This window comes from Dunckerocampus dactyliophorus, chromosome 7 (genome assembly GCF_027744805.1).
Source record: "Dunckerocampus dactyliophorus isolate RoL2022-P2 chromosome 7, RoL_Ddac_1.1, whole genome shotgun sequence".
Lineage (NCBI taxonomy): Eukaryota > Metazoa > Chordata > Actinopteri > Syngnathiformes > Syngnathidae > Dunckerocampus > Dunckerocampus dactyliophorus.
The window spans coordinates 21,950,160-21,978,050 of NC_072825.1; the positions used below are offsets into that span (position 1 = coordinate 21,950,160).

Consider the following 27,891-nt stretch of genomic DNA (forward strand, 5'->3'; position numbering starts at 1 on the left):
TAAGCAACTGAGCATCAGCACCAGTGCTTCATTTGCCCTTTGTTTCTCTCACTCAGACCTGGCCACCTTATACCGAGGCGAAACTGAACAAATAAACTAAGTGTTGGCTTTTCGTCGGCACCCAGGCGGGATTAGTTGGGTCTCTGCTGTTAATGCATTAGTAAATGTTTAACAGCACTTTGAACACTGATTTGGCGTCACGTTGCTCTGTGACCAAAGTCTACAAGAAAAACACTGCTGTTGCTGTGCTGGGGAAATATTTTTGGCTTTCGTCCGTGGACTTGATTTGCTTTGGACTCATTGGATTAACACAATCACCTATCTCCTGGTAAGATCTTTCATTTAATGTCGCTCAGAGTCGCGAGTGACTGTGTATATACCATATGAACTTGTCTCTTGTGTTAGACAACCGTGATGGTGTCTGAGAGGGAATAATGAACCCCTTTAGTTCCCCGTCTCCACCCCCACCCACTGCCTATCAGCCGTATGTCCCTAACGGGGTCAGGCAGATGGGTGGAGACCATTTAGGGGTCCATTAAGACGGCTTGAGTGTGTGCATGTCATGTATGGATGGGCTTGTTTGTTTTTGAATTATAGATCTAGATGTCACGCTTTTGGATGAAAGTCATTTGTGGTTGTTTTTTAATGAGCTTTATTGTGTGTTGATTTAAATGTGTGACGTCTATCGTTTTAGAACAGTAAATAGAAATCTGAGCTGTCTCAGCAGCTTTGCATATTGTTGCAGATAATGAGCGAGAACGTGACGAGATAGTGTGTGTGTGTGTGTGTGTGTGCGTGTGACTTCCTAGATAAATAGGTAGGTAGCTAGCTAAGAGATCAATCTTGTTTATTGATTTCATGAAATAGAGGTGGAATGAAAATACAATGGATGATTTAAGGTTGACTGAATAGTAAGTTGCGTGCACCTTGCATGTGGCATGCTCGGTCCTGAGTGGGGTCCAAGCCTGTGGAGTGAAAGCTCCGCCCCTTTTACGAGCGTCGGACACCTCGAACACAACAAAGCATGCGTGTCTCCTGAACATTGTTCGTCTTGTAAACGTGACGAATACTGGATTTTTTGGGGGGACTCTTTTGTGCTATCTTTTGCTCTTTCCCGTTGATGCCTAACCCGCAGTAGGTGAGTCCGAATGTAAAGATGACGGTGATGCTGACGGCTGAGTTTGTTTATTTTGTTTCGTCGCACATTCGGCGCCATTTTCATACTGGGGATTGTTTAAATCGCCGCACGCTGGTGCGACACTACCCGCTCATATCTGCGCTGTAATTTGAGGGCAAAAGTTAAACATGAAACGCGGTGTACGCTCAATTGTTGTTTAATTTACACAATTTTGTTGTGAAAATATAATGACTCGGCTCGTTACATAGCCATTTATGTGGTCATCCCACACAAATCAGAAGTAGTCGCCATCTACATGTGAGTTGTCTTTGTAAACATGGCTGGGGGCGCACCTTTCCACTCCTCTTCTGCAAAGACATGCATTTGCACGCAATATAATATTCACCTGCTAAATTAGAATCCATGATTCTCTGGTGATACAGCACATGCACATGGTAATTAAATCACAGCATTTTTAATGTTCTTCCATGATGTATACGAAGATCATTCTAAATTAAGAATATGTTGTTATATGATTGTCCATTTAGTCTCTGCCATCTTACATAAGTGGTGTTCCGCAAAACATATTTGACGTGCAGTTATTTTTCAGGCTGACTCAAAGATGCCCCTGCTATTGAATTAAATTTTCTGCTTGACATGACGTGGTTTCACCCCCAAGAGGAGAGATGGGTTAAAAATACACACACTCACTAGGAGGGTGGCATATAAAAATGTATGCCTGCTCTTCCTCACTCTCTCACGACACATTTGAAGAGAAATTCATGCAAAAAGGCTCATCTCCATTGAGGTTACCGTTGGATGAATATAGTCAGATCATCTTTCATGAAGCAGCTATGGCGCTTGGAGCGTGAGGCGGAGGCAGGCTGGGTTCACACGGTTCAACGGCCAGCAAGGATAAACAGCGAGGTTAAGAAACAACGTGATGGTGCTCGGGGTCATCTGTATATTGCTGAATCAGCAGCGTTGAGAGCATGGAGTTGCCAGGGTGGTTCTGAAGGATGTTTGTGGCTCTGCTGTGTGAGAGTGAGGTCATTGAGGTCCCATAGGAGCTTGCTGCTGTTAATCCTCTTTTAGGAGTTATGATGCGTTTGAGCAGTTAGAATACTACTGTGTTGTGCTCAATAAACAGACTCCACATGCATTCACTCCATGTCTGCTGCTCCTTTACTTGTGAATGACAGATACACTCACTCAGCAAATCTAATCCAAATTTATACTGTCATAATGTTCAGCACGTAAGTCGCATCCAAGCATTCATATGTAGCATTTTTTTGTTTTGATAATCTATTTGGCATATGGTAAATCCCGACATCTGGACACAAAAGATTCCATGATGTTCCATGTCTGAAAGAGTCCTTCAGTGCTCTAATGCACACTATTATTTGGAGCAGTCTTGGTTTTTGAATCACTTAGAGGGCGACTATACTAAATCAATCAGGCTGCTTCATTCATTTCCCATGGTGGTTCATGTTACACTATTGGCAGCACAAGCCATCTGTGTGTATTGATTACTTTAGAACTGGCTTTGGATAGGTTTACACACTAGACCAGACTAAAATAAACCTGTAATAATCTCAGACAGCATCAAAGTCCTCTAATGTCCTTGTGCCTCTTTCACAGGCTCATCTTCCACTTAGATTATAATGGCAGTAAATAGGTGATGTTGGGCACGCATGTTTGCGTTACAGCTGTACAGCTGTACAGTACAGCTGAGCTAGTCACGTGTTATGTATGTTGGCATGTGTGCACTGTGTGTTTACTAAGCAAGGTTAATATTTTTGGAGCCACCATGTGGTCAGAGGACAAATATCTTGGCCTTCAGCTTAGTTCTCCTAATTCTCTTGGTTTTTAGCCAGGTGGGCAGAGCGCCACTTAAAACTGTGAATCAGTGCAGCTGATCGCCTCTGTGCTTCACCATCGCCTTTTTTTTTTTTTTTTGCACACCAACACAGACCAAGATGCTTACACACATCCAGAAGGGTTGCTAGAGAGTCCTGAGTTCATGGAGCCAGTGAGATAGCCACTGGAAGCAGGCAGGTAGAGATAATCTCACTTGGTAACTTGGGCCTGATTAACTCTAAACTCCTTCTAATTCCTTAAGCCTACTCCGAGTGGCCAGGAAACATGCTTTCTTCATATTGCTGTGTTTTTAGTTTTTTTTATATACGATTGTAGCGTATGTTAGGAACTTGTATCACCATTGCCATACATGTTTGCAAAAGGAGCTGTAATATCATTAAAGTATTTGCATGACATTACACGTGCATTTGCGTGCCATGAACAATGCTCTGGACATAAATAGATGTGAGCTTGTCTGTAAAGGCTAACTAATGAGTCCCAGCATCTTGAGCGCATGTAGCTATTTATATACATTACCACCTCCTCCTCCTGTCAAGGCTCTTCCTCAATCAGCCCTCTGTCTCACTTCATTTTACATTTGCACACACTAGGTCACAACAGCTGTCAAACATCACTAGCAAATTTGTAGCTGGTTCAATATAACAACTTTTATAAGTACTTTCAAGAGCATGTTCTCAATTTAAACGATTTTCTGAAAACAAAATTCTCCAGTAGATTAGTCTCATCACGTTTCCATTACAGTCTTCCAGTTGGGGTAACAGTCATTTATGCTAGAGGGTGGCCTACTTCATCAGTAATATAGCTCATTAGAGAGACTAATAATGTAGTATCGGAGGCAGCTTTCTGTCTTTACAGTACAGCAGCATTTTATATCATTTCTTCCATGGCAGCAAAAGCATCCTGTAACAAGAGATTGATTGATTGTGCACTGGTGCGGCTGCTGTTATCTCCATCCGTCAAGTGATGGGAGTCAGCCCCTGCTCAGCTGGCAGATAGCTGAGATGTTAGATAGGCAACACAAAATGGAGGAGGCAGCAGGCACAAGCTCAGCTGGTCCATTAGGAGCATGTCTGCTTCCTGACAATCAGAATTGAGATGACAGAGCATTAAAAGACCCAGTGGAGCCTGTGAGCACTGATGCATACTATCTATGTGAGTGTGTGTGGTGACCTGGGGAAAAGGCCTATGGAGGGTCTCTTTGGGGGGGAAGGGTAGTGGGGATTAGTTATAGAGTGCAGCGTAGTTATTGGTCACTGGACACAAACAATGGGAGGGCTAAAGAGGATTTTGTTTCTGTGTGTACCCCCTCCTCCTCTCCTGGTGTCCTGCAGTTCTAATGGGATGTGCATGCATGGTATAGTGGGCCAAGCTTGCACCCTTTTGGACAGCCCTGTACATCTGGAAGATTGGCCTGCCCCTCTGTCTGCCTGTCTAGCATCTCCCCTCCCCCAACCTCTACATGGCAGGGCAAGCCTTGAACTACACATGGAGGAAACGGACACAGTGCAACATTAGTAAGCAATTAGGCAAGACACAGCTGAGAAACAGTGCACAGGTACTGAAAGGGACACATCTCAGCCAGCTGAGATTGCGTGTTTGCATCATGTTGGCAGAGTTTTTCAGTCAGTCGAAGGCTTTAGTCAGTTAGTAAGACCTTTCTAAATATGCCAGATCTGCCCTCTCCGCAACCCCAACAAAGCCGTGTTCGTTAAACTGCTAGGCTGCTTGGCTGCAACAGTCACAGTGCACAACTGAAATTTTGACGTTTTTTTGGCTCGTTTTCCTAGATGTTAATGGTATTCTCTGAGCACTTCTTAAAAACAGGAGCTAAAACATTTGCTTGTTTACTTTTAGTGTCTTCAATAGGAGTTGGTTATAGTTTTATTTGGAAATTCAGAATCCAGAAAATTTTGTAAAAGTAATATAATATTAATGCAAATTATGCAAAACATTTTTTTCAATCACTGGGGGTTTGAGTATGTAATAAGATCAAAGTGCATTTTTCTCTTTTGTCAAGCTGTAATTTTTTATGAAGAAGAAGAAGCTTGCTTAGATGACCTACATAGGTTGATGATTGAAGTTTGGCACAGATGACAGCGATGCTGATAGGCACCTACAGAGTAGAATGCCTCCTTTGTGTTCAGAAGATTTAATGAGTCTGTAACAGGGAGCATTGTGAACTCAGGACAACATATCAACACCAACACACTACTGTATCCATCTAACAAGGATGGCCTTTGTGTGTTGTCTGTGCATGTGCGTGTATTGTGGAATGTCTGTGCAAATGTGTGTAAACACGGGAGTGTAGTCTGTGGCTGACAGTTGGCTCCACGCCACTTAAATGGGGAAGTGAAAAGTACACAAGGACTGCTTATTTTTTAATAGTGATTATATGTTACGTACATGTATAGTCATGTGATTCTACTCTTGAATCGCTGCATAAAATTTGAGCAAGACCTGACCAATCAAAGTGCCTTTTAAGGGGCATGTGTGATATCTGTATTACATACAGATACCTGTATATGGTAGTAGTATTCCAAAGCATTTTGAGCACAACTGATAGGGGTTGCCACAAAGAGTTATTATTCTTTGTGGCAACCCCCTTGGGGTGTACTGAATTTTTCATGAAACTTGATATGAAACATGACGTGAAACCGGAAGCTTGTTAATTGAACATTATAAAGCAAAACGTTTCTGTTCCACTAACATGCATATACAAACTCACTGTATTGGTGTTGTGTTGTTGTTTATTGCATTTGTTTGCAAAACAGTGTTAGGCATGTTTACGAAGCATGAGATTAAACCTGATTGATCCTAATCTTGTTTGTTATCTTTCAAGTGCAGCAGCGTTGTGCTCTGTCACTTTCTGGACAGCACTGTGACCTTTTCTACATCTGACTCCTTTCTTGTTCTCCACCCCAGTGGCTACCATGACAACAGAGGCAAGTGCCGCAAGCGAGGCGGACACTGAAGGCAAGCAGAAGGCCAGTGCTGCTGAACCCGAACCTGAGAATAAGCAGAGTCCTGAGGCAACCACATCTGAGCCAGAAGGGGAGCAGTTGGCCAAGAAGACCCAGGACCAGGCTACTGAGCCGGGGCCTGCCAATGTAGCATCCTCCCCTGAAGAGGACCAACTGAAGCCTCGCACCAGAACCTCTGCTGGCAAAGGCCTCTCTCGTCTATTTTCCTCTTTCCTCAAGCGTCGTTCCCAGTGCTCAGAAGGAGAGGGCTTTGAGGCAGAGAAAGCAAGAGAGGAAAAGGAGGATAAAGAGGAAAAGACTGACAACACAGAAGAGGAAAAGGAGGAAAAAGTGAAAACTGAAGAGGAGGCTCATGTAGAGCAGAAATCTGACCCAAAAGAGGTCAACAAGAGCCAAGAGAAACCACAAAAAGAGGAAAAAAAGACAGAGCCAGAAAAACTTGAGAAGAAGGGCAGTAAGAAGAAAAAGAAAGAAGCCAAGAAGAAAACAGAGGAAAAGGATACAGAGAAGGTGAAAACTACTGAGGCAAAAAGGGAAGAGAAACAAGAGAAGAAATCAGAGGAAGAGGAGAATAAAGCAGAGCAAAAGGAGGAGGCAAAGGTAGAGGGTGCTCAGGAAAAAGAAGAGGACAAATTGGAGCCAAAAGAAAAGACAACTGCTGAAGTAGAAGACACAGGAACAGAGGCTGTTGAGGAGCGTAAAGACGAGGAAAAAGTTGATAAAAAGGGGGCAAAGAAAAAAGAAAAAGAGGAAAGAGTGAAGAAAAAAGAAGAGGAGAAAGCTAAAAGAAAAGCAGAGGAGGAAGAAAGGGCAAAGAAGCGAGAGGAGGAGAATAAGAAGAAAAGGGAAGACGAAAAGGTGAAAGAGGCAGAAAAAGCAAAGAAGAAAGAGGAGGAGAAGGCCAAAAAGAAGGAGGAGGAGGAGAAGGCAAAGGAGGAAAAAATAAAAAGGAAAGAAGAGGAGAAATCCAAGGAGGCTAAAAAGAAGGAGGAGGAGAAATTGAAGGAGGTGAAAAAGAAGGAAGAGGAGAAATTGAAGGAGGCCAAAAAGAAGGAAGAGGAAAAATTGAAGGAGGCTAAAAAGAAAGAAGAGGAAAAATTGAAGGAGGCCAAAAAGAAAGATGAAAAATTGAAGGAGGCCAAGAAGAAAGAGGAGGACAAATTAAAAGAAACCAAAAGGAAGGAGGAGGAAAAATTAAAGGAGGCCACAAAGGAAGAGGAGGAGAAAGGGAAAGAAGACGACCAAAAGAAGACAGAAGATAAGGAAAAGAAAAAAGAGAAAGGGAAAAAAGAAAAGGAGGAAGGGGAGAAGGCATCAAGTGAAAAGAAAGTAAAAGCACCCATTGCTGCCCCAGAACCAGAACTTAAAACTGAGCCTGAAACCGAGCCAGCTCCCGAACAGCACTCACTCAGCAGCACAGAGATGCAGGTCAGTGCAAACCTGGATATTATCATTCTTATTGTATTTATTTTGGGGCTGCTTTCATGATCCCAAATAGTCTAACTATTCATTTATAACATTCTCCCTTTCTGACTCTTCTAGCCAGCTCCAGAGGAACACAAGGAGCAAGTTGAAATCAAGGAAGACCCAGAAGAAGTCAAAGAAGTGAAGGAAGATGGTGCAGAGAAGAATGAGGAAGAACCAGAAGAGCAGAAGAAGGAGGCAAAGGAAGGGGAGAAGTCTAAAGAGGAGGTGAAAGAGCAGAAGCCTGCTAAAGAAAAGAAGACAGAGAGGAAGGGCGATGACGTCAAAGGCTCCAAACGACAGAAAACCATTCAGTGCAAAGTCACCTTACTGGATGACACTCAATTTGAGTGTGAGCTTGATGTAAGTGACCATGCACGTTACAAGATGATTGCATCTGTGTTTTATTTTGTAATCATTTTTTCCTGACTGTCTTTTCATTTAGAAACACGCTAAAGGGCAGGAGCTCATCACTAAAGTGTGTGACCACCTTAACCTGTTGGAGAAAGATTACTTTGGCCTTGCTCACTGGGAAACACCAAGCAGCAAGGTCAGCTTTTAACTGAATTTGCCATTTGTATTGTTGAATAGTTTGAAGTGGCTATGTTCTTCTTTCATGAGAATCTACACATTGATACATTTTATAAAAGGATTTTGTTGTCAAACCAAGTTGCATCGAGGTCTGAGATTGCACATCTGTCAGGAAGTTCACCATGGATGCATTGGCAAGAAATATACCATGAGTTGTGGTAATTCATGTTTTCATACCGTAGACATGGTTGGAACATACCAAGGAGATTCGCAAACAAGTTCCAGGTGCTATCTACGAGTTTACGTTCAACATAAAATTCTATCCTCCTGATCCGGCACAGCTTACTGAAGACCTCACCAGGTTAGTGCCTCTTAAATGTTGTTTATGCTAGTGTGAGATTTCCTCGGTGCTTTAGCTTCATACTATATTTAGGATACAGATGACTCATACAAAACTACCCTTGATATTCCCTCCTCCCCAATTATTTTCCAGGTACTATTTGTGTCTCCAGCTGAGGAAGGACATCATGAGTGGCGTTCTTCCCTGTTCCTTTGTCACCCTGTCCCTGCTGGGCTCTTACACAGCACAGTCAGAGCTTGGGGAATATGACCCAGAAGTCCATGCAGCTGACTATGTTAAAGATCTCAGTCTTGCTCCTGGACAGAGCAAAGAGCTGGAGGACAAGGTGATGGAGCTGCATCGCACATACAGGTAATCCTCCACAACCTATTATGAAACAAAGAATGTGATCTGTTATACCACATTTCGATTCTGTATAATGGTCTTCGTTTCACTTTTTTGTATGAAAGGTCAATGAGTCCAGCCCAAGCTGACATGTTGTTTCTGGAAAACGCCAAGAAGCTTGCAATGTATGGTGTGGACCTGCACCAAGCCAAGGTATGTTATACAGATATCACACATATTGAACTCCATGACCTCACAGCGTGAGAAAGTCTGCCCCCCAGTGCATTTGTGTTGTAAATGCAGGATTTGCCCTGTTTGTGTTTCCAGGATCTTGATGGTGTGGACATTACGCTGGGGGTTTGCTCTAGTGGTCTGATGGTTTATAAGGACAAGCTGAGAATCAACCGTTTCCCTTGGCCAAAAGTTCTCAAGATCTCTTACAAACGCAGCAGCTTCTTCATTAAGATCAGGCCATCTGAGGTAAATCACGATAATATAAATAAAAAAATAATATAATTAATAAAATAATATAATTAATAATAATATAAATACATATTTTGTTCATTTTTAATAAAACCATTTCAAATTTTAAAATTCTTTCATTTATTTTCTATGCCACTTAATCCTCATTAGGGCTGCGGGGGTCTGCTGGAGCCTATCTCAGGGCACATATAGACAAACAACCTTTCACACTCGCATTCATACGTATTGACAATTTAGAGTCGGCAATTAACCTAACATGCATTTTTTGGAACGTGGGAGTAGGCCTGTCACGATAATCAGTTAATCACACGATAAATAAAAACAAACTCGATAATTGCGGGCCTCGATTATATTGACACGTGCATGCGTGTTTGTTTTCCTCCTCTCTCTTTACCAAACAGGCTGGATGACAAGAGGGTTCACTCTTGCCTCTGTCTGGGCACGGTGGTTCTATAGCGGAATGAACGGAGTGAGTGAACCCTCCTGTCAGTCATTCAATCTCTTTATCCCAATGGGCGGAGTCAGAGATGCTAGTGAGTGACAACACTGCAGTTCACAATGCCCACCTGACAAAGGACTCGCTCTGCAAACGCAAATATGAATGAAGGCACAAAAGCGATGGTTTCTAAGGCGAATGCCACAGCCCAATGTGAGAATATTTCGGTATTAAACAGAATTAACAAGGTGAGCCCATCAACACCGACGAGCTGATATGTCACCTTTGTTGGAAAGTGGTGGCTACGAAGAAGAGGAATATGACCAACTTTCATGCGCACCTCAAACACATACTGTACATCAGGGGTCACCAACGTTTTTCCTTGTGAGAGCTACTTTTACAAAATGAAAATGGCCAAGAGCTACTCATTTTTGTAACATTTATTTTCAGAGCTTATTTTAAACCCAAACAAAACAAATATGCTTGAACATTAACAAAATGCTGGTGTCCACAACTCACATTTTGTATTTCAGAATGCATTTCTTTCTACTGTTCTTTCATTATTAACTGAAAACCTGAATGAAAAGCAGGCTTGCGGGCACCTCATGTGGTCGTGGGGGGCTACCTGGTGCCCGCGGGCACCACGTTGGTGACCCCTGCTGTACATCCTGTACAGTTTTCCCAACTGGGAAAAAAATGCCACTCGAGGTGCAGCAGAGCCTTCGTCCCGACAGTCAACGCTTACTGAGGCGAAGTAAATATAAACAAAACAGCGCAAAATGGTGCACGCTCACAGACAGTGTTGCTACATATTAAGCCTTCCTGTTAAGGAATAATACCCAATATTCATTATTTGTTGAAGTGCAATTTTATTTACAGAGCCTTGATACTCCACTTTATTTATTGTTTTTATTGTTGTGCGTACTTTTTTCTTGACAGAGACAGGGTCAATGTTTTATTGTTTTTGGTTATGATTTTTATTTAAGTGCAATTGTTGCTAAAAGAGGCTGAGAGCCCATTTTATTTTCCTTCTTTTTTTTTCCTTATGTATTTTGTAGCTTTGTTATTTAACAGCTCTTGACATTCCAATTATAATGTTAAATACTTTTGAGAAATTAAAGTTGCTTTTGATACGGTGTACTTGCATTATTATGCCATATATTATCATTATATTAATGAAAAAATGGTCTCAAAATAATGTTGACAATTATATCGTTTATCGGCAATAATTTGTAGTATAATAATTATAGTCCAGCAAAATTTGTTATCTTGACAGGCCTATGTGGGAGGAAGCCTGAGTACCCGGAAAAAAAGCACGCACACACGGGGAGAACATGCAAACCTCACACAGAGATATTACAGATCTCCTGTGACTAACAACATGCTAACAACTAGGCCACCGTGTGGTCTAAATTTAAAAATTGTCCTTAAAAGTACATTTTCATCACATCACCAAAATGTATTATTAATGAATTCTTCCTCACTAAAAGCACCTCCACGTAGTGACTTGAAGTCACGGCTGATATTGTGTGGTGTTTAGTGTAGTAGAGCATGAATGAGACCCGTACCATTTTCATTTTTGGGCATATTCGTTTACATTGTTGGACAGTGTTCAACTGAGCTCAGACAGTGAGGAGAGAAATTTAATTTCTCTTTCCATATTTTCAATTCGCACCAAACTATCATGAGTTCTTGATATGCACCAATCCACATATTTTCTTGGACATCATTGATGCAGTTTTTGTGTGATTCTGACGACGAACACAAAAACCAGTACCAGGGGTGAAATCAGTACCTCTTGCCTCTGCACTTTTGTGTTCAGCAAAGGTAATTATTTAGGATTAGTTACTTTAATCCGTGTGTTAAATCAGGGATAGTGTAAATTGTAAATCTTCTGACACAGTGGCTCTTTCCTTTTTTTTGCTTTTTTTTTTTAAACAGAGGGTCTTTAAATATTAGTAGTCATGCTATTATTTTTAAAGCAACTGAATTGTTTGACTGGATCCGATTTACAATTTGCTAATGCGACCTTGGTTCAGGGTAAATGTCATGCTTCATGCTGTGTGGCCGACTAATGTGATCAACCCAATGCTACCATCTGTACCTTTTCTAACATTCTTTTTCTTTTGGCCCTCAGCAAGAGCAGTATGAAAGCACAATCGGCTTCAAACTGCCCAACTACAAAGCCTCGAAGAAGTTGTGGAAGGTCTGCGTTGAACATCACACCTTCTTTAGGTAAGAACACTTTGAACTTGCCCAGTTTGAATGTCATTTCCCTGCTTGGTAACACGCCTTTCGGTCTGTCCTCTGTATAATTGGCTAACTGCAGCCTAATCCGTAAAATTGGCTCCATGTCCATTTGACCAGCTACCGTGCACTCAACGTAACCTGAGAATGAACCCTCGAAGGGTCACAGTTGTTGCTTGGCAAATTACGCAATATTGCCAAATGTGGAATACAAAATCATATGGTGCGACTCAATTGAACATGTTCTATGTGAATTGGGGAGGCTGGTCGGTGAACATTAAAGGAATGTTTCTGTCCCTCAGGGTTTCAACAATTGAGGCTCCCTCATCACGTCGCTTCCTCGTCTTGGGCTCCAAGTTCAGGTACAGCGGGCGCACTCAGGCCCAGACCCGGCAAGCCAGCTCCATGATCGACCGCCCGGCCCCTCGGTTCACACGCTCTGCAAGCAAACGACTCTCCCGCAATCTAGATGGAGGTATGCACTGGACGCCTATCGTTGCATTCCACAAACCTCTGATCATAAAAGACACTCAGTAAGCTGCTCTTCTTTCGGTCCAACAGCTGGAGACGAGACTCTCCAGACTCTCACAGCATCAACCAGGTCTGAGGTTGATGACTGGTCGTTGATACTTGCTTCTGACAAACCCTACCCTTTCCTAGATTTTCCAGGTACCTGGAACTGTGTGGGGCTTTGCTTGTGCTTTTTCCCCCATTCATTGATTCACTAATGGTTATATGGCTTCCATCCATGGTTCATTTGCTTCTTTAACACTCTCAAGGAAGACCCTTCACCTATGGCGTGAATGTTTAACTTGTCAGTGCAGTGACTAGTTCAGCTTTGCCTGGCATGATCCCAGGGTATCTTTGGTCACTGTACACCAACGCATATTTATTGAATATCAACTTTGACGCTGCTGTTACTTGAGGCTTCTGTTTTGGCTTGCTCAAATGCAGTTTGATGTTTGTTATATAATGTCTTTGGTTGTTGCTTCAGGCTCAGCATCTTAACCTGGCTACCCGGCTTTGTAACTCTCTCTGCCTGATTGTCTGTCTGTTATTGAAAAAACAGGTTGCGATGACAGCATTGGCTGCCCTTTTGGATGTAGTATCTGTACTGTGTAGCAGTATTAGAAGCCCTTATTGAGCTCACTAACTTTCGCTTACTGGACTCACAAAGCCTTTCATGTGCCTTGAAGCACAATGTTCTCCCATGGTCATCATCACACATAATTCCATCACATCATCATCTCTTTACAGCCAGAGGTCACTCTGAGCAGATAATTATTCAGTCCTGGAACACTCAGGAAGGTGGTCCGCCATGGTGGGAGCTTTCATCTGATGCACAACTGCAAACTAGAAAGAAAGATGAGTGGTCGACTCTGCTCAAACGACATCCTTCTTTTCCTTTTTCCCCATCTTTTGATTTTGTGAAACAACCAGGTATGAGCACTTGTAATACCTGCTAGCAGCATGATCAGATGTTCTTTAATTTTCCATAAATACGCGTTTACAGAACATTTCACTTTCTGCTTTCTTATTTGGTTTACGTTATTTTCCGTCTCATCTTGTCAGCTAAGCTCAGTTTGGCAGACGTCAGCTCTGTTGACAGACTATTGCAACCAGCACAGGAACAGCACCGTGATTGGTTTCGCTACTGTGACCGAACTCCCAGCCTGTCATTCAATGAGTATGCTGATAAACTTCAGCGTGAGTCACTCTGTGTGCTATTATGATTTCCGAACAGACAATGTATTTACATAATGTATTTACATATGTATTGACATAATGTGCATTATTGGCCTTTTTAATGATTTATAGTCCTTACCTCTTCCCCTCCCTGCAGCCCAGATCCAGGTGGAGGATGAACAGACTGAGTGTGTTACAGAACAAGAATTGACAGATAAGGAGATCACTGAAAGGCTAGAGGCGATGGTGATGTTGGTGGACAACCTAGAAGAGATGGAAGATTTGGAAAGGAGGCTGAGGAAAGTGAGGGATTTAGAAGAGAGGCTCCAAGAAGTTGATGAAATGGCAGATAGGATCCAGGAAGTCATAGAAGAAGAATTAGGGGAACGAGAAGTTGCCAAACTAAAAGAGGAACAGTTACAAAAAGAAAGTGAAGCTATAACTTGGAATGTGTTGAAACATTCAGTGATGATGGTGAGGAAAAGTAATGACGGAGAAGAGGTGGATGAATTAGAGGAGCAAATAAAGGAGGTGTTTTTAAAAGGACTTTTACCAGCGGAAGAGGAGACTAAGGTGGACAGTAAAAACAAGGCAAAGGATGCCAGTTTGTTTGACAGTAGCTTGAGAGAGAAGCTTCGTCAGCTGGAAGAGGAATGGCAAAATGAGATGGAGGAGAAGTTTAGTCTTCCACAAGTCATTCCCTCTCCTGGGGTAACCTACCATAGAGTGGAAAGGACTAAGAAGAGAGTTGCATTTGTAGACCAGCAGCAGCCTGATGCTAAAAAAGACGCCGAGGCAAAGCTGATGATGTCCGAAAAGAGGTTAGGTGATATTCGATTGCAGACAGAAATAAAAGAGGAGAAAGCTGAGAGTGTTATGGAGATGCTTGATGTTAAAAATAGATCTCAACTAGTAGAAGAAAAGGATATGTGGGCCACGCTTTTTGACCGTCCACCATACACGGCTATTGTCAAACCACCAGGTACAGTATGTACTGTATGTCATTGTGAACTGAACAGCTTAAGTCTTTCTATAGAGCTAATTGGTTTTCGTTAAGTTTTGACTCTGGAGCAAACCTTAGGGTGTGATTGCTTTCCTAGTCGATGCTAATTTTGTTAAAACAAAATTCTTGTCAGTTTAATTTGTTGCATTTATTAGCCATGTTAGCTTTCTTTTGAGCATTGTAGCAACTCCCCCCCCCCCCCCCCCCCCCCCCCCCCCCAATTTTCTTTACTTTTTTTCAGTCACATCAGTGGAGCGTGTTGATTTGGATGAGGGGGAGTTTTTCACTTCAAAAGCAGCGGTTAAAATATATGATGATGAAAGGATCTTAATACCGCAAGAGTCATCGATAACAAAAAAGAGGTTCCCACAACCGCAGACCGTTCTGGAAAGAGATGATGACTGGTTTGTGTTGCTGGATATTGTTACCAAAGAAACAACCTATGTCCAACCAGGTACAGCTGAATTTTGTGTGCTGCTTTCCAAACTCGCTCGTCCCTTGTTCTCATGCTCATCCGTGTTCTACTCATGTCAGTTAACTTTACGGAACAAGACACGATCGAGGCAGAAAGTTTGGTGTCTGTGGTTGAAATGTACAAGGAGATTAGGGAGGTGCCACTTGAAGAGAGAGAGAGAAGGGAAGAGCCACCAAGACATCTTCAAGAAATCAGACAGCACGTGGTGAAAGAGCGAGATGATGACTGGTTTGTGTTGCTGGATGTTGTTCCCAAAGAAACAACTTATGTACAACCAGGTATTGCTGAAATCCCTGCCATTGCTTCACACCTTCACTAAAGCAAGCAGCCACGTTGAGCTTTGCTGGCATTCTTAGCCTCTCTGCAACGTGTAGCATCTGAGGATTTGTATCTATTTTATTTTATTTTTATTTTTTTTTATAGTTACGTTTGACGTGCCTGGTAAAGATGACGTCTCTCTGGCTGACATGACAGAAGTTGAAATGAGAGACAAACCCCTGGCGATTGGAGTAGTGGAAGAAACTGAAATAAAAGATGATCTGAGCTTAAGAGAAGTCACAATGCTGTCACAGGGTATAAGAGAAATTCAGGATGACTGGTTTTTACTTCTGGATGTTCCCACCAGAGAAACACAGTTTGTGCCTCCAGGTATTGCTGACTTTCCTCCTTTCTTATTGCATAAAGCCATCGATGGTTTAATTTCTTTACAACATTCTTTTTGCCAAGTGACAATGGCTGTGCATGATGACCCCGAAAAAAGCATTTCTACTCTGACTGAAGAAAAAGTGGAGGTTGAAATAGAAACGATAATGGTCCATAAAATAGAGGCTCATAAGAAAATACATCCAGAGCAGAAAATAGTCCAACCAGTTGTCAATAGCGATGATGACTGGTTTCTACTTCTGGATATTGGTCCCAGAGAAATAACCTTTGTACCAACAGGTACCTACTTCGTATGTCATTCTTTTGTACTTTTCACACACATCCGTAAACCAACAAACTCAAAATTTCATTCTAAAACAGATACCCTACAAATACCAGGTAAAATTGATCCAGATGTTGCACCTGTGAGTGAATTAAAACGTGCAGAGGAGGAACTTCCACAGTTTGGGCTTTACCAGACGAGACAGCAGCCATTCCAGTCACAGCCAGAGAACGATGATGACTGGTTTGTTGTGTTTGATGCTATTCGAGAGGAGGCAATGGCACCAGGTATAGAGTTCGTGTTTGCGCCAGCCCTTACACACCTGATTTGCGCTTATAGTATTGCGGTTGTTAAAAACACTCCCCTCACTTTGGTTTTGTCTGCTTGTGCCAGTCACTCCTGTTGAAATTACTCTGCCTATGAGGAAGCCATTTGAGACTGAGGTGTTAACCACTGAAAGTAGAACATGGGACAAGATGGTAATTGGTGAGAGCAGGCATGATGAGACACGTTTATCGAAAATGAGACCGAGCCCTGTTGGACCAACATCAGGAAGGGAAGGAGAAGATGATTGGTTTGTCCTGTTTGATATCATCACAGAAAAGACTGCTGCTGTACCATCAGGTATTATTGATGCACTTAAATTCCATCCAAGTAATGGTTGAAAAAATATGAATGACAAATATATTATGTAGTTATGTGAGTTTAATTTATAATCAGCAACTGCAGCAAGAATATTAATTTCTTTCTGTGTTAGTTGCTGTGGTTGAGCATATTGTGGATGTGGTGGCACTCAAAGGACCAAAACCAAAATACAGCGTAGAAGATGCGAGGCCACCAGTGAAGTTTGTTGAGATTAAACCACCATGGCCAAGAGAGGTGGAAGATGATTGGTTTGTACTCCTTGATGTTGCAGAAAAAGCACCAGGTATTTACCAATTTTACATCACATTACAATAGTAGAGATCTTTTCAGGTTTCAGTCAGGTTTCCTGAGCTCACCTTTCATTTGTATTCTACTGTAGTGCCTGAACCTGTCAGAAGCTATCCTGATGTAGCATCATCAAAAGGGTTTGCAGTTATAGAGAAGAGCTCACTGCAGAGAATTACTATTGTGCAGGAGATGCCGTCACGGCAGCAGCCGTGTCCAAAAGAGAGACAGGTGGAGGATGATTGGTGTATTCTTCTGGATGTGGCTCAGAAAAAATCAGGTATATTTAGATGGCCAGTCCTACTACGTATGCAACGATTTGCGTTTGTTCTATGACAAACTACCTCCTTATTAAGCGGCAGCTATTTGGTATTTCAAATGTTTGATGGAGGTTAGGGTTGCTCAAATTTGCTGTAATTATTTGTGTATTGTTTTCTAATGTGTTTCATGATATTGTGTGAAATTAATAATTAGTTGCTGTCCCTGAGCGCATCCGATTCCCGGCAGAAGTTCCAAGAACTGCTGAGGTCAAAACGAGGATTCCTGTTTTTGAGACAAGACCACAATTTGAGAAACAGATCCTGGAAGAAAGACCTCCCCTTAAACACACTCGTGTTGATGATGATTGGTTTGTTCTACTAGACACTGGCCTCAGAAAGTCAGGTAGTTTGCCTATTTGGGATTAATTTTACACTTTTGAACATGGTTCTGCTTTCCTTGACGCTTATTAACATCGAGTCAGGATGGATGATCGTTGAGCCATCACCTGCGGATGTCTTACTGCACTTTGTTTTGCAGATTGAAGAAATATTGCTTCATAATCTCAATGCTCATCGCTTCAGTCAGCTCTTTGCTTCCTAACATCATTACAAGAACTTTACTGCATTCTTTTATTCTTTCAACTTGCTGGTTATTTACTTGTCGTCTACTTCAAGACCACAAGTCTTGAAGTAGACGACAAGTGACGACAAGTGAGAGAGAATTCAAGGTAAAGTATACTCCTGCAGTATGCGGCCCCTTCTCGGAAGCTTGCGACTTTTAGTATAATTCTGGCATGTTGGAAATTGTGTGTGGTACTTATTTGATGATGGCTGTGTCAGTATTTCAATGCTGTTTTTTGTAACCATCCCCCTTATGATTTGTCTGTATTGTTCAGTGGTGGTGACACAGAAGAGTACCCGTCCTGTCAGCGCTCCAGTCTTCTCCCAAGCTGCTCTGGCAGAGGCCGGAATCCCCATGGCTCCATTGGAACAGCCCCAGACCTCCACTCCAATCAGGACAACCATCAAAGAAGAAAGGACACTCGAGGTCACTTTAGAAGCGATTGAGCCATCAAAAACCGAGGACAAGGTTATTTATTTTACTTTTATGTTTTACTGTTTCATTTTTCCAAAAAGTATCCATTTCAGTATGAGCTGATTTGAAAAGCTGGTGCTTGTTAAATGTTTCCTGAGATGTCTTGAAAATAGTGATAGCTTGGGTATATTTTTGTTTGGTGGTAATAACAACCACTGGATACATCTTGATAAACATTTTCATGAGTATAGATGCAAAACAACCAAGCACAGATTGTTCTGAACTGTGTCTCTTGCTGCTGTAGTCAGTGGTGTGGAGGGACCACAGATCCGTAGAATCCTCACTGACCCCTTCCATCAATGGGGACATTCAGGTTAGTGTCAAACACCGGCCTCAGAGGCATGTTTCCATTCAAGACAAGAAGGGGGATATGCTAACATGTCTCCCTCTCTCATCCTAGTTTGAGGTGGCGAGTACGGAAGTGGTGCAATTACGAAAGGTTAGATTCTTAGCCTCGTGTGTTCTCCGCAGTCATTTCTCCATTTGTAATGATGAGTTCCACCTGAAAGACTATTTCCATCCTTTTCTCATTTGCTTCCATATAGCTAGCCCATATTAAGTTCAGGACATAAGTTTAAATGACGTACCAACGGGTAGATACTGTGGTATCATTATTTGCTAGCCCTTGTGAACTTAGTATAACCGTAAGATTCTACACTCATGAGCCATTTATTAACACTAATTTCCTCACTGCATGCTGTTATAACCCTGAAATGCACATGCATGATTTTATCCACTGTTGACTTTACTGACGTACTGTAGATCATGACAACTTGTGTTTTATCACAACTAGTGTCACTCCACAAGTCCCTGTTTCTTAATTTAACTTCAGACTAGAATACCAGTCCAACCTTTTTGCATGTAGATTTGCATCTCATCTTTGAAATGAACATTTAAACTGTATAGTGTGCATGTCTGAGGTGCAGCAGGTAGCTGCCAACACACACGGAAACTGACACCCTGACACACACCCTTTTTTCTGTTCATTTTTCACAGAAAAGAGCTAAGAAAATTGAGGGAGACTCAATTTATATCAGACATAGCCTTTTAATGTTGGAGGTTTGTATCCCTGCTGGAGATGTCAGTCTCTTGCTGTGTTTTCTTGCTTTTTGATGCACTGGCTGCTGTTTTCATATCACGCTTGCATGACTATTTTTAACTCGCATCAGCTTCTCTGATTGGACGTGTAGATTACTTAACAAATGTGTGTTTATGGCGGCTCTAATCCACTTGTCTCAGGAGAGTGCTGTTGAAATGAAGACCAATACCAATTGTTCTTGATAATTGCACTGAGTGTACTTTTAGAAGTCATATAACTATCCCCATCTAGTTGAGGTTAGTGAGGGACAGCGTGCAAGCTGCATATTTATTCTCTAATCTTTCTAGATCATCAGTATTCTCCTGTTCTGCTTTTCTGCTTCACATCATTTTATCCTTCCATCTAGGGCTGGGCGATATATCGATATTTACACGATATCAAAAACAACCATATCGTTAATATCGATGTAGACTGGATTTGGGCTGTATCTCCCATATCTCTCTGCACTGAGTGAGCTCCTGGCCATGCATGCAAGAGGAGGGAGAAGGGTGGAGCAGAAGCCAGGCTGCTCAGTCGAAGCGACAGCGTCTGTGGTGGAAGAATTAGTCAGAATGCGCCCTAATACTCCGTTGCAGCTCAGTAATTTGGAGGTACTTTGAATTCAGAGCATTAAAAAAAAATCTTTTTTGCCTCCTTAAAACTTGGCACAAACTCCAATATGAGAAATGTGTGAAGCTGCGTGCTGGCTGCACGACTCCTGCCACAAAACAAAGTGGTGTCCTATCACATTGCTGAAGATATGGTCCCGTTGCAACAGTGGAAAAAATGTATTTCAAAACAATGGACTTGCGATGTCCAGCGAGCTTCGCAGTCACAATTATTTAGCACGACAAGCTCTACCACAAATGTACAAGGAAGTAAGACAGTTAATATTAAGCCTGGTGCAGTTGAGAGGTTGGTGTTCCTGGCACAAAATCAGGACGTGTTTGTGTCTTCAAAAAATGTTTACCAAAAAAATACTACTGTTCAAATGGCATACTTAATTTTAGCGGCTATTTTTAGATAAGATTTTTGTAATGTACACCTTGCATGAAGCTGTAAAACCTCAAAAACATCCTCATGTGAATTATTTATTTGAGTAAAACAACTTTGCACGTATATTTGGCTTTGATATTGTCTAAACTCACTTTGCGGAAAAAATATTGGGATATATATCGTATATCAATATTCAGCCTAAATATATTAGCATATGAGTTTTGGTCCATATCGCCCAGCCCTACTTCCATCTAATCTTCTAATTTGCTAGTAATGCACTGAAAGCAATTTTGCAATTTAAAACTCAGCAACTGGAGTCCTGAAATTTTGAAAAATGATACCCTGTCATACATCTTTTTAATGTAAAAATATGTATTTGGTGACACTTAACATTAAGTTGCTCTTTGGCATCACAGTGAGTAATGATAACACTTCTCTTTCATTACTAAAGCCTTGACTACAGTACATATGTAGTGTGTATGATTATATGTGTGTTTGCACACATCCGTGAAGATCAACTTGATGCTAAATGTTCAGTATTATTTGTGTGTTTTTGTGTTGAATCAAACAGGTTTGTTGTGAGTTTTTTTTCCCTGGGGTTTCATGTTCTGTTACTTGTATTATGACTGATATTTTCACCCTCTTGCTTGTTGATTTGCAAGCATCATGCTATGCTCTAAACATGTGATTTAAAGCTTATACCTTATACTCTGTTTGACAAATCTTGACTTTGGACTATCGTAAATCAAACAAGTCGGAGAACTTTGGCGTCGTTCAATGAGTCTCTGAGTTACATGATCTAAAACACTTAAAATATCGCCCATCTCATGTGTGTTCGCCTAGAATCACTAACTCCGCTTTTGCTTATTTAATCATATTTAGGCACAAGCCTCTGGGAACAATATCCACCAGTTTTATTAATCCTTTTTTTACTTTTCTTTTTTCCTCTCCTTTCATTATGCCCAACTTTCAATATTCCGAATTTCTCCACCTTCCCATTTACTCCCTTCCCCACTTTGTACACCTTCCCCCACGTTATTTTTGTTATTTTTTTGGACCACCTGTTTTGATCCCATCCACACCTCCACTCTACTGGCGTTCCTCCCTCTCTCCTCTTGGCCTTTCCCAATGTAGGAGTTTGATAAGCCACAGGAGGACCTGCTTAGGCATCACGCCAGCATCAGTGAGCTGAAGAGGAACTTCATGGAAGCCGTGCCAGAGTCCAGGCCCAGTGAATGGGACAAGCGTCTGTCCACACACTCTCCATTACGCTCTGTGGGTGTCAATGGCCAGCCCAGTGCAGATGGGGTAAGTTTGTCACAGTAAACAGCAAACATCTGTGTAGAAATAAAGATAGATAAAAACATAAGTATAGATTATAAACCCCTCAACTTGATGGATATACGCATGTGTCGTATCATCAGATTGGTCATAGCGTGGCAACTCGCAAGGTTGTTGTGTTTTTGGAAAGCATCACTGGATTGTGTGCGCTTTTAGTCATATGCAGTTTGGATGACTTTTAGTTTTTATAACATTAAATGATTATTTCACAAGATCATTTGACTAAAATGACAGTTTGGTCAAGCCTCAAGGTTGCCTCTTTGATTGTTTGATGATAAATGCGTGCGCATGCTCAGACCTTTTCATGGCAATGGCATGTTACATGCAGCACACGCATGTGTATGAAGAATGGAGTTGGACTGGTTGAATAGGCCCTGCACTTCTGTATCTTCACTCAAAAGTCTCATGTGGATGAGGCATCTGTGAGACATGCTGTCCACTCACATGCTTTTGACATGTCCACATCGCATGACAGATGTGGCGCATGCCAGCGGGGAATGACGCCCTAACTGCAAGCGTTGCACGTTTTGGCACAGAGCAGACTTGACCCTTCCTGCTCTCCTCTATCCCTCCTTCCTCATACTTTTTTTTGTTTTAATGTGTTTGCTTCGCACTCTTTCTTCCCACTTCCCACTGCTTTCCCACTGCCATTTTACTGCTGCTTTCTCCAAGCCTCAAATTGTATGTGCCTGAAAAGACAAGGTCTGACTCACAACTCTGTTAGTAATTATAACCCTTCTAGACAGCAACAAAATCATTGCGAGGATAAATAGTAATCCTGTATTGCTTCTTACATTAATGTGATTTAGAGCATATCTCCAACATAGTCTCACAGATGGAGTTTCATATTGGACACGTTTTAATGTTGCTTCCCGTGTGCGCTGTTTTTTATAAAAACAAAATCACATTTTCTGAACCCATCTGTGTTGTACTGAACAATCAAAAGTCAGCAGGGGAATTAGAACAAATATAGCCAGATTAAATTACAGTGGGCAGTTGCATAACACTCATTCTTAATACATTTAATGGAACAAATCACTAATTGTGCAGACAAGCTATAGATAGCATAAAATAATGTTCCTGCATAAGATGGTACTAGTTAGCATGGCTTTCCGTCTTTACTTGCACATTTTTCCTTTCTTGGAATAACAAGACCTGCAATCGAAGTCACTCAGACACTTTTGTCATTGATAATGCTGAACTAAATTTCAAACTTACAAATACCTACCTACATTATTTTCAAGTTCAATTGCCATCAAAATTCCTCCCTCTCATCTCTCTCCCCTGCTCCCCAACCCCCCCTTCAGTTTGTCACCCGCCTCCCGCGCGGCCCCCTGCTAGACTTCTACTCCAAACGCAGCTGAGGGGCCTTCTGGACCCTGTGGAAGTCCCACACAGGTGTGAGTGTGACCTGCGGAGACAGCACCCAATCACCTTGCCATCAGTCTCTCGCTTTCTCTTCTCCTTCCACCGCCTCTTCTCCGACATCACTGTAGCTTTCTTCATTTTTTTCATCCTCCGCACCACTTGAGAAGCCACCATTTTTTTCCGTACCCTCTCTGGAATAAGACTGTCACCTTTTCCATTTCCTGATACCGTACCATTTCCCAAACAGACTCATTCTCAAGACTGATTAGCACTGGAATTGAATCCACTACTCTTCCTTCTACATGTTCTCTGATTTCTATAGGGCTCATTATTTATATGTTACATAATAACACATTTCCACAGGTCTTCTATTCTCTGTCTACATCCCTTTTACATACTTTTATACACATTGTGAGTGTGACTTTGTATTGTCGAGTGTTTTTAAGATTTTTGGATAAGCTGATTAGTAAGGGAATAACTGTATTTAATCTTTGAGCTTGTTACAATATTGTAGATGTTGGCTGTTAAATTTGGTGTCAATATTTGTCACAGTGCATAATTTCTGTGATGAGAATCCTTGAGGCAGCTAAATTTTACAACATACTTGTCCTTCACAATTATTGGGCAAGGCAGTATATAACAACTGCATGGGTCCTGTTGCATGACCAAAGAATAAAGGCATTCCATATACACTCCACTGGTTGTGTATTTATGCATTTTGTATTTTGTTATGCAAGTATGCAATGTATCATGTAGATTTTAATTTACTTTTATTAAACTGACACAGTGGAACCTCCAAAGTTGAACACAATCCATTTTGTGACATGTTGACTTCCAAGTTACCCAACCAACCTCTATAACCAAGTACATTTTTAACATTCTTAAATGTAATATAAGTGTAAAGAGAAGTTAATCATTGTATAATGAAATTGAAATAAAGTAAAACTACTTATGCTCTCAGCCACAATGTATGTAGCTTGTTAAAATGAAATTGTTTATGCCATTTTAAAAATGAATAGCGGTTTGTATTGTGCTGAACATCCAGACCTTTACTTATGTTAGGTTTGGCTGACAAAACTCAAAGTTTTGCTCCACCTTTGAGGCATATTATCCTAATTCCAAATTATGGCTTTTGGAGGTTCCATGATATGTCAGTCATATTATATAAAGAAAAAGTCATTAAAAAGCACATTTGTTATGTTTTTCTCTACATCTAACACGGGAATGAAATAGCTTTATCAATGTGATAGGTCAAAGTACAAATTAAGCAGTAAGCAGCACAATATAGTAGTTTATACAGAGAAATATGATAGCAACTTTGGAAAAGGGGTTTCTGTGTCAACAGTAATAAAATATTAGGTGTGCTAAAGGTGTGTTATTTGGTCTTACATCTACTTTGAGTCTTAATGTGACCACAGATTGATGAACCTGCTATACAGTACATCAGTGTTTTGTTAAGCTCTATTTACATTTTGTGCATGTTGCCATATAGCAAGCTAAACAGGACCTTATAAAAAGAATCTACCTAGAGTATGTGCATACTAGTATACCATGGTACCAACTTAAATGTACTGCCCCCCACCCCCTCTCCTTTTTTCCATAGAGTGTGAGCATTAGTCCACTGTGCAGTGTTTCAGCGGCAAAGGCTGCACATGAGGAAACCATCGCCACTTTGGACTTTTCCAACAAGTCCAGTCCCACTGTGGGCCACTGTCGAAGCGCTGAGGCCCCAGGTGTTCCAGTGGAGAGGCCATGTGATCAGGAAAAGCTTATAGTTTTCAAGTCCTCTCTGGTTCCTATGGTACAGGTGGAGATGGCACAAGTGCCTCCCCTGTCTGACCTCTCTACTAAAGCTTTAAATGACATCCAGGGGGAAGAAGGTTCCGGACTTTTGGAGTCCTCACGGAACATAGTCGGATCTTCTCCTGCTTCCTATTTCAGGAGCGGTGGCCCACAGGTCATACGTAGCTTCCAGGTAGCCTTTCTTCTACCTCAGGCTGATTTTCTGTCTCTGCTTGAGCTTTGTGTTATTTCATTGTTTGCCACACTTGCTCACCACTGCAGCACCATTGGAAAATAAATGTGAATTGTTGATAACGTGAGCAAATAGAAGTGAGGTTGTTGCAGAGGTGTCGCACAGTGGTGTGCTGAGATTTCAGATATGGTGATGGTACTCTCTCTAAACATCTGACTTCTTTTACCATCTTGTTTTTTCTCTTGTGGGATCCTGGCTTCAAGTTTTTTCTGGTTTCCTTTTGTAATCACTGGTGATGGAAAGGGAATTCTTTGAAAACAAATTACTGACAAGAAAGGGTTGTTTCATTGTGAATCAATTCCTTCAGCAATGTCCCAAAAAGGCATGCATGTTGTGAAAGGTTTGCTGTGGGGTGAGATGTGTCTGGTTAAACAGCCACTCATGGGGCTATGCTCCCATCCACAGCCCCCTCTGGTGCAGACCCATACAGTCACCATCACAGCTGCCTCCAACTCCTTACCCAGTGGCATCTCCACCACAGAGGTCCCTATCGTCCCAACCCAGACAGTCACCTATGAGTCTTCAAAGGTAGGGGCTTAGTATCAGGTATTGTCTGGCTCGTGTGCCTGAAGGAAGATTTAGAAGTACTAAAATGTGAGCAGGTGTGCTAGGAGTCAGGCCATTGTAAGCACCCTGGTTCAGCCATCAAATGATACATGTAACGTGTGTCTGGGACAGTTTTTAACAAATTGGCTGAACATATTTTTCAACTTCCCCACTAGGTAAAACAGCTCTTAAGCATTCTCTCATCAGCCATTCATGGTCGATTTTTTTGTTGTCTTTCTCAGGGCGTAGTTGATGGTACAGAAGAGGACAAAGAAAGCACTACAGTGTCCATCTCTCAGACCTCAGAAACCACCAGTGGCTCCTCAGTCACAACCACGACTACACATATCTCAAAGGTCTGTTGCACATATTTCAATGTACTCATCTGTGCTCATTTTACCAACTACTAAGCTGTTAATTATATGCTTTATTTCCTGACGCAGATAGTGAAAAGTGGCTCTTCAGAGACTCGGGTGGAGAAAAGGATTGTCATTACTGCAGACAGTGATATTGACCATGATCAGGTATAACTATTGCCATCATCATGACCTCAGTAGGAAGAATACACCCCTCATATTTCAGTAGGGTTGGGGATCGTTGGAATTTGAATGATTTTGATTTTGATTCCGGTTCAGCAGCGTCATAAAAGTGTGCATGACTTTTTTATGGATGTATTGTCTGAACGTCTCCATTAATTTTTTTTAATGATATGAACTTTTTATCAACATTACTATGAATTTCTTACAGGCCTATTTTCAACCAGTATATAAATATCAAACCATACAACTTGAATATAGATGTCATGAAGTTTCTTTTTACGGGAGTACACTTTCACAAAAGATGTTTACTTTTGAAAAGTAGTATACTCTTTTTGCTGCATCAATGTTGGTGTAAGCTATTTTTTATGACGACCTTATTTTGTTTAAGTTAAACTGGATGTAGGCCACAGCGCTCTTATTTTGAAAGCCGGAAGTGTGTTGTGTCAGTGTAAAGCTTGTATAGCATTATAGATATCCTATCCACTGATAGTGACTCCATACACAGCCATTATTTGTAAAGTAGCTGGCAACATACTGTAAGTTTCAATCCAAGTTTAATATCTATAGTATTGTCCTTTGACAAGATGTAATAAAATATTTGCTCAAATGTGACGAGTGTCCTCACTTTTGTGAGATTATGTTAAGTAAATAGGTGTACGTTAAGGTGAATACATTTTAGTCTTAGAACTTTATAAAAAAAAATTTATGCCACTTATATGTAAATGCATCAAATATGAAAATGCTAAATGGATACGGCATTAATTTATCTTATCTTAACTGTCCTGTCCAGTCATGAAAACAACCTACATTGTTTAATGTGCATAAAACCACATTATTCAAAACACAGTATATTGTCAGGTGAGGATGAACACTGGGGTATTATGGGGTCTCCATCAGATAGCAGATTGGTAAATGACTTGGAAAGATTCTTTGATGTGTTCAATAAAACAAGCACACATTTATTTTTTGCAGGGCACAGATGGTGGAGCATCAGCATTGTAACTGAATCACCACAAGCAGCTTCTCCTTCGACTCTCCATCCCCACCCCCGCCTCCAAATTCCTTGCTCGGAGTGCAGAACTCGACACTCACCGACTGACCCGCTCCTTGCTGCACGCACACACACATCCTCTGAATCTGCACCCACAGTTCCAAGTAGCAACGTGTGACTAGATGGTGCTTGTTTTCTTTCCGTTCACAGTAGGTAGAGGAGGGCTGCACCGTGCTCATCAAGCCTCACCTCCCAAGCTTATAGAATCCACTTTGTTTCGTTCAAAGCATCATTCCTCACTTCAGTCATAGCAGTTATGTTTGCTTTTAAATGCTTTTACTTCCCTAGCATTTTTTTTTCTATTCACAAATGCTTTTGTCTTGGTACTAGTTTTGATAGCCAGCATGTATTCCTTGATACTACTGGGGAAAACTACATTTTGTTTCTTGTTTATTCATGCATTTCATTTAGGAGAGAAATTTGATGAAGTTAAATTATATACCTCACATTGATACAAACACAAAGGTAATTCTGTGCTCTTAATTCGGACAGTCGCTTGGTTTTGCTCACTGCTCAGGTAAAATAACAGAAATGTTCCCTCCCTCACTTCCCGGCTGTAACCTACATGTTCTTGTAAAGTTAGATTTAAAACGTGATATATTTTGACATATTTCTCTATTTTATAGCTTTAATGCTTTTATAGTGTTTGCACAAATTGAAGTTTTTAGGTTATTCATATCCCTCTGCAGATTAAATTGTGCGCTACTGTTGATTTGACTGAATATGGGGTCTTAAGT

The 27,891-nt window shown here is 41.3% G+C and overlaps 1 protein-coding gene across 1 annotated transcript; it reads left to right on the forward strand.

Annotated features, from left to right (window-relative positions):
- The first annotated feature begins 611 nt into the window (after positions 1 to 611).
- On the forward strand, positions 612 to 27,162 carry LOC129184736 (uncharacterized). Its single transcript, XM_054780979.1, has 31 exons — positions 612 to 1,138; positions 5,921 to 7,407; positions 7,522 to 7,806; positions 7,889 to 7,993; positions 8,217 to 8,335; positions 8,468 to 8,686; positions 8,785 to 8,872; positions 8,987 to 9,139; positions 11,716 to 11,813; positions 12,128 to 12,300; positions 12,387 to 12,494; positions 13,083 to 13,265; positions 13,398 to 13,532; positions 13,669 to 14,493; positions 14,756 to 14,968; positions 15,049 to 15,267; positions 15,413 to 16,201; positions 16,308 to 16,538; positions 16,672 to 16,842; positions 16,939 to 17,124; positions 17,319 to 17,507; positions 18,001 to 18,194; positions 18,445 to 18,513; positions 18,601 to 18,639; positions 19,197 to 19,259; positions 21,409 to 21,582; positions 24,587 to 24,958; positions 25,424 to 25,546; positions 25,807 to 25,920; positions 26,008 to 26,088; positions 27,076 to 27,162. Exons 2-31 carry the CDS (start codon positions 5,929 to 5,931, stop codon positions 27,103 to 27,105), a joined length of 7,227 nt encoding a protein of 2,408 aa, XP_054636954.1. The 5' UTR covers positions 612 to 1,138; positions 5,921 to 5,928; the 3' UTR covers positions 27,106 to 27,162.
- Positions 27,163 to 27,891: the final 729 nt, after the last annotated feature.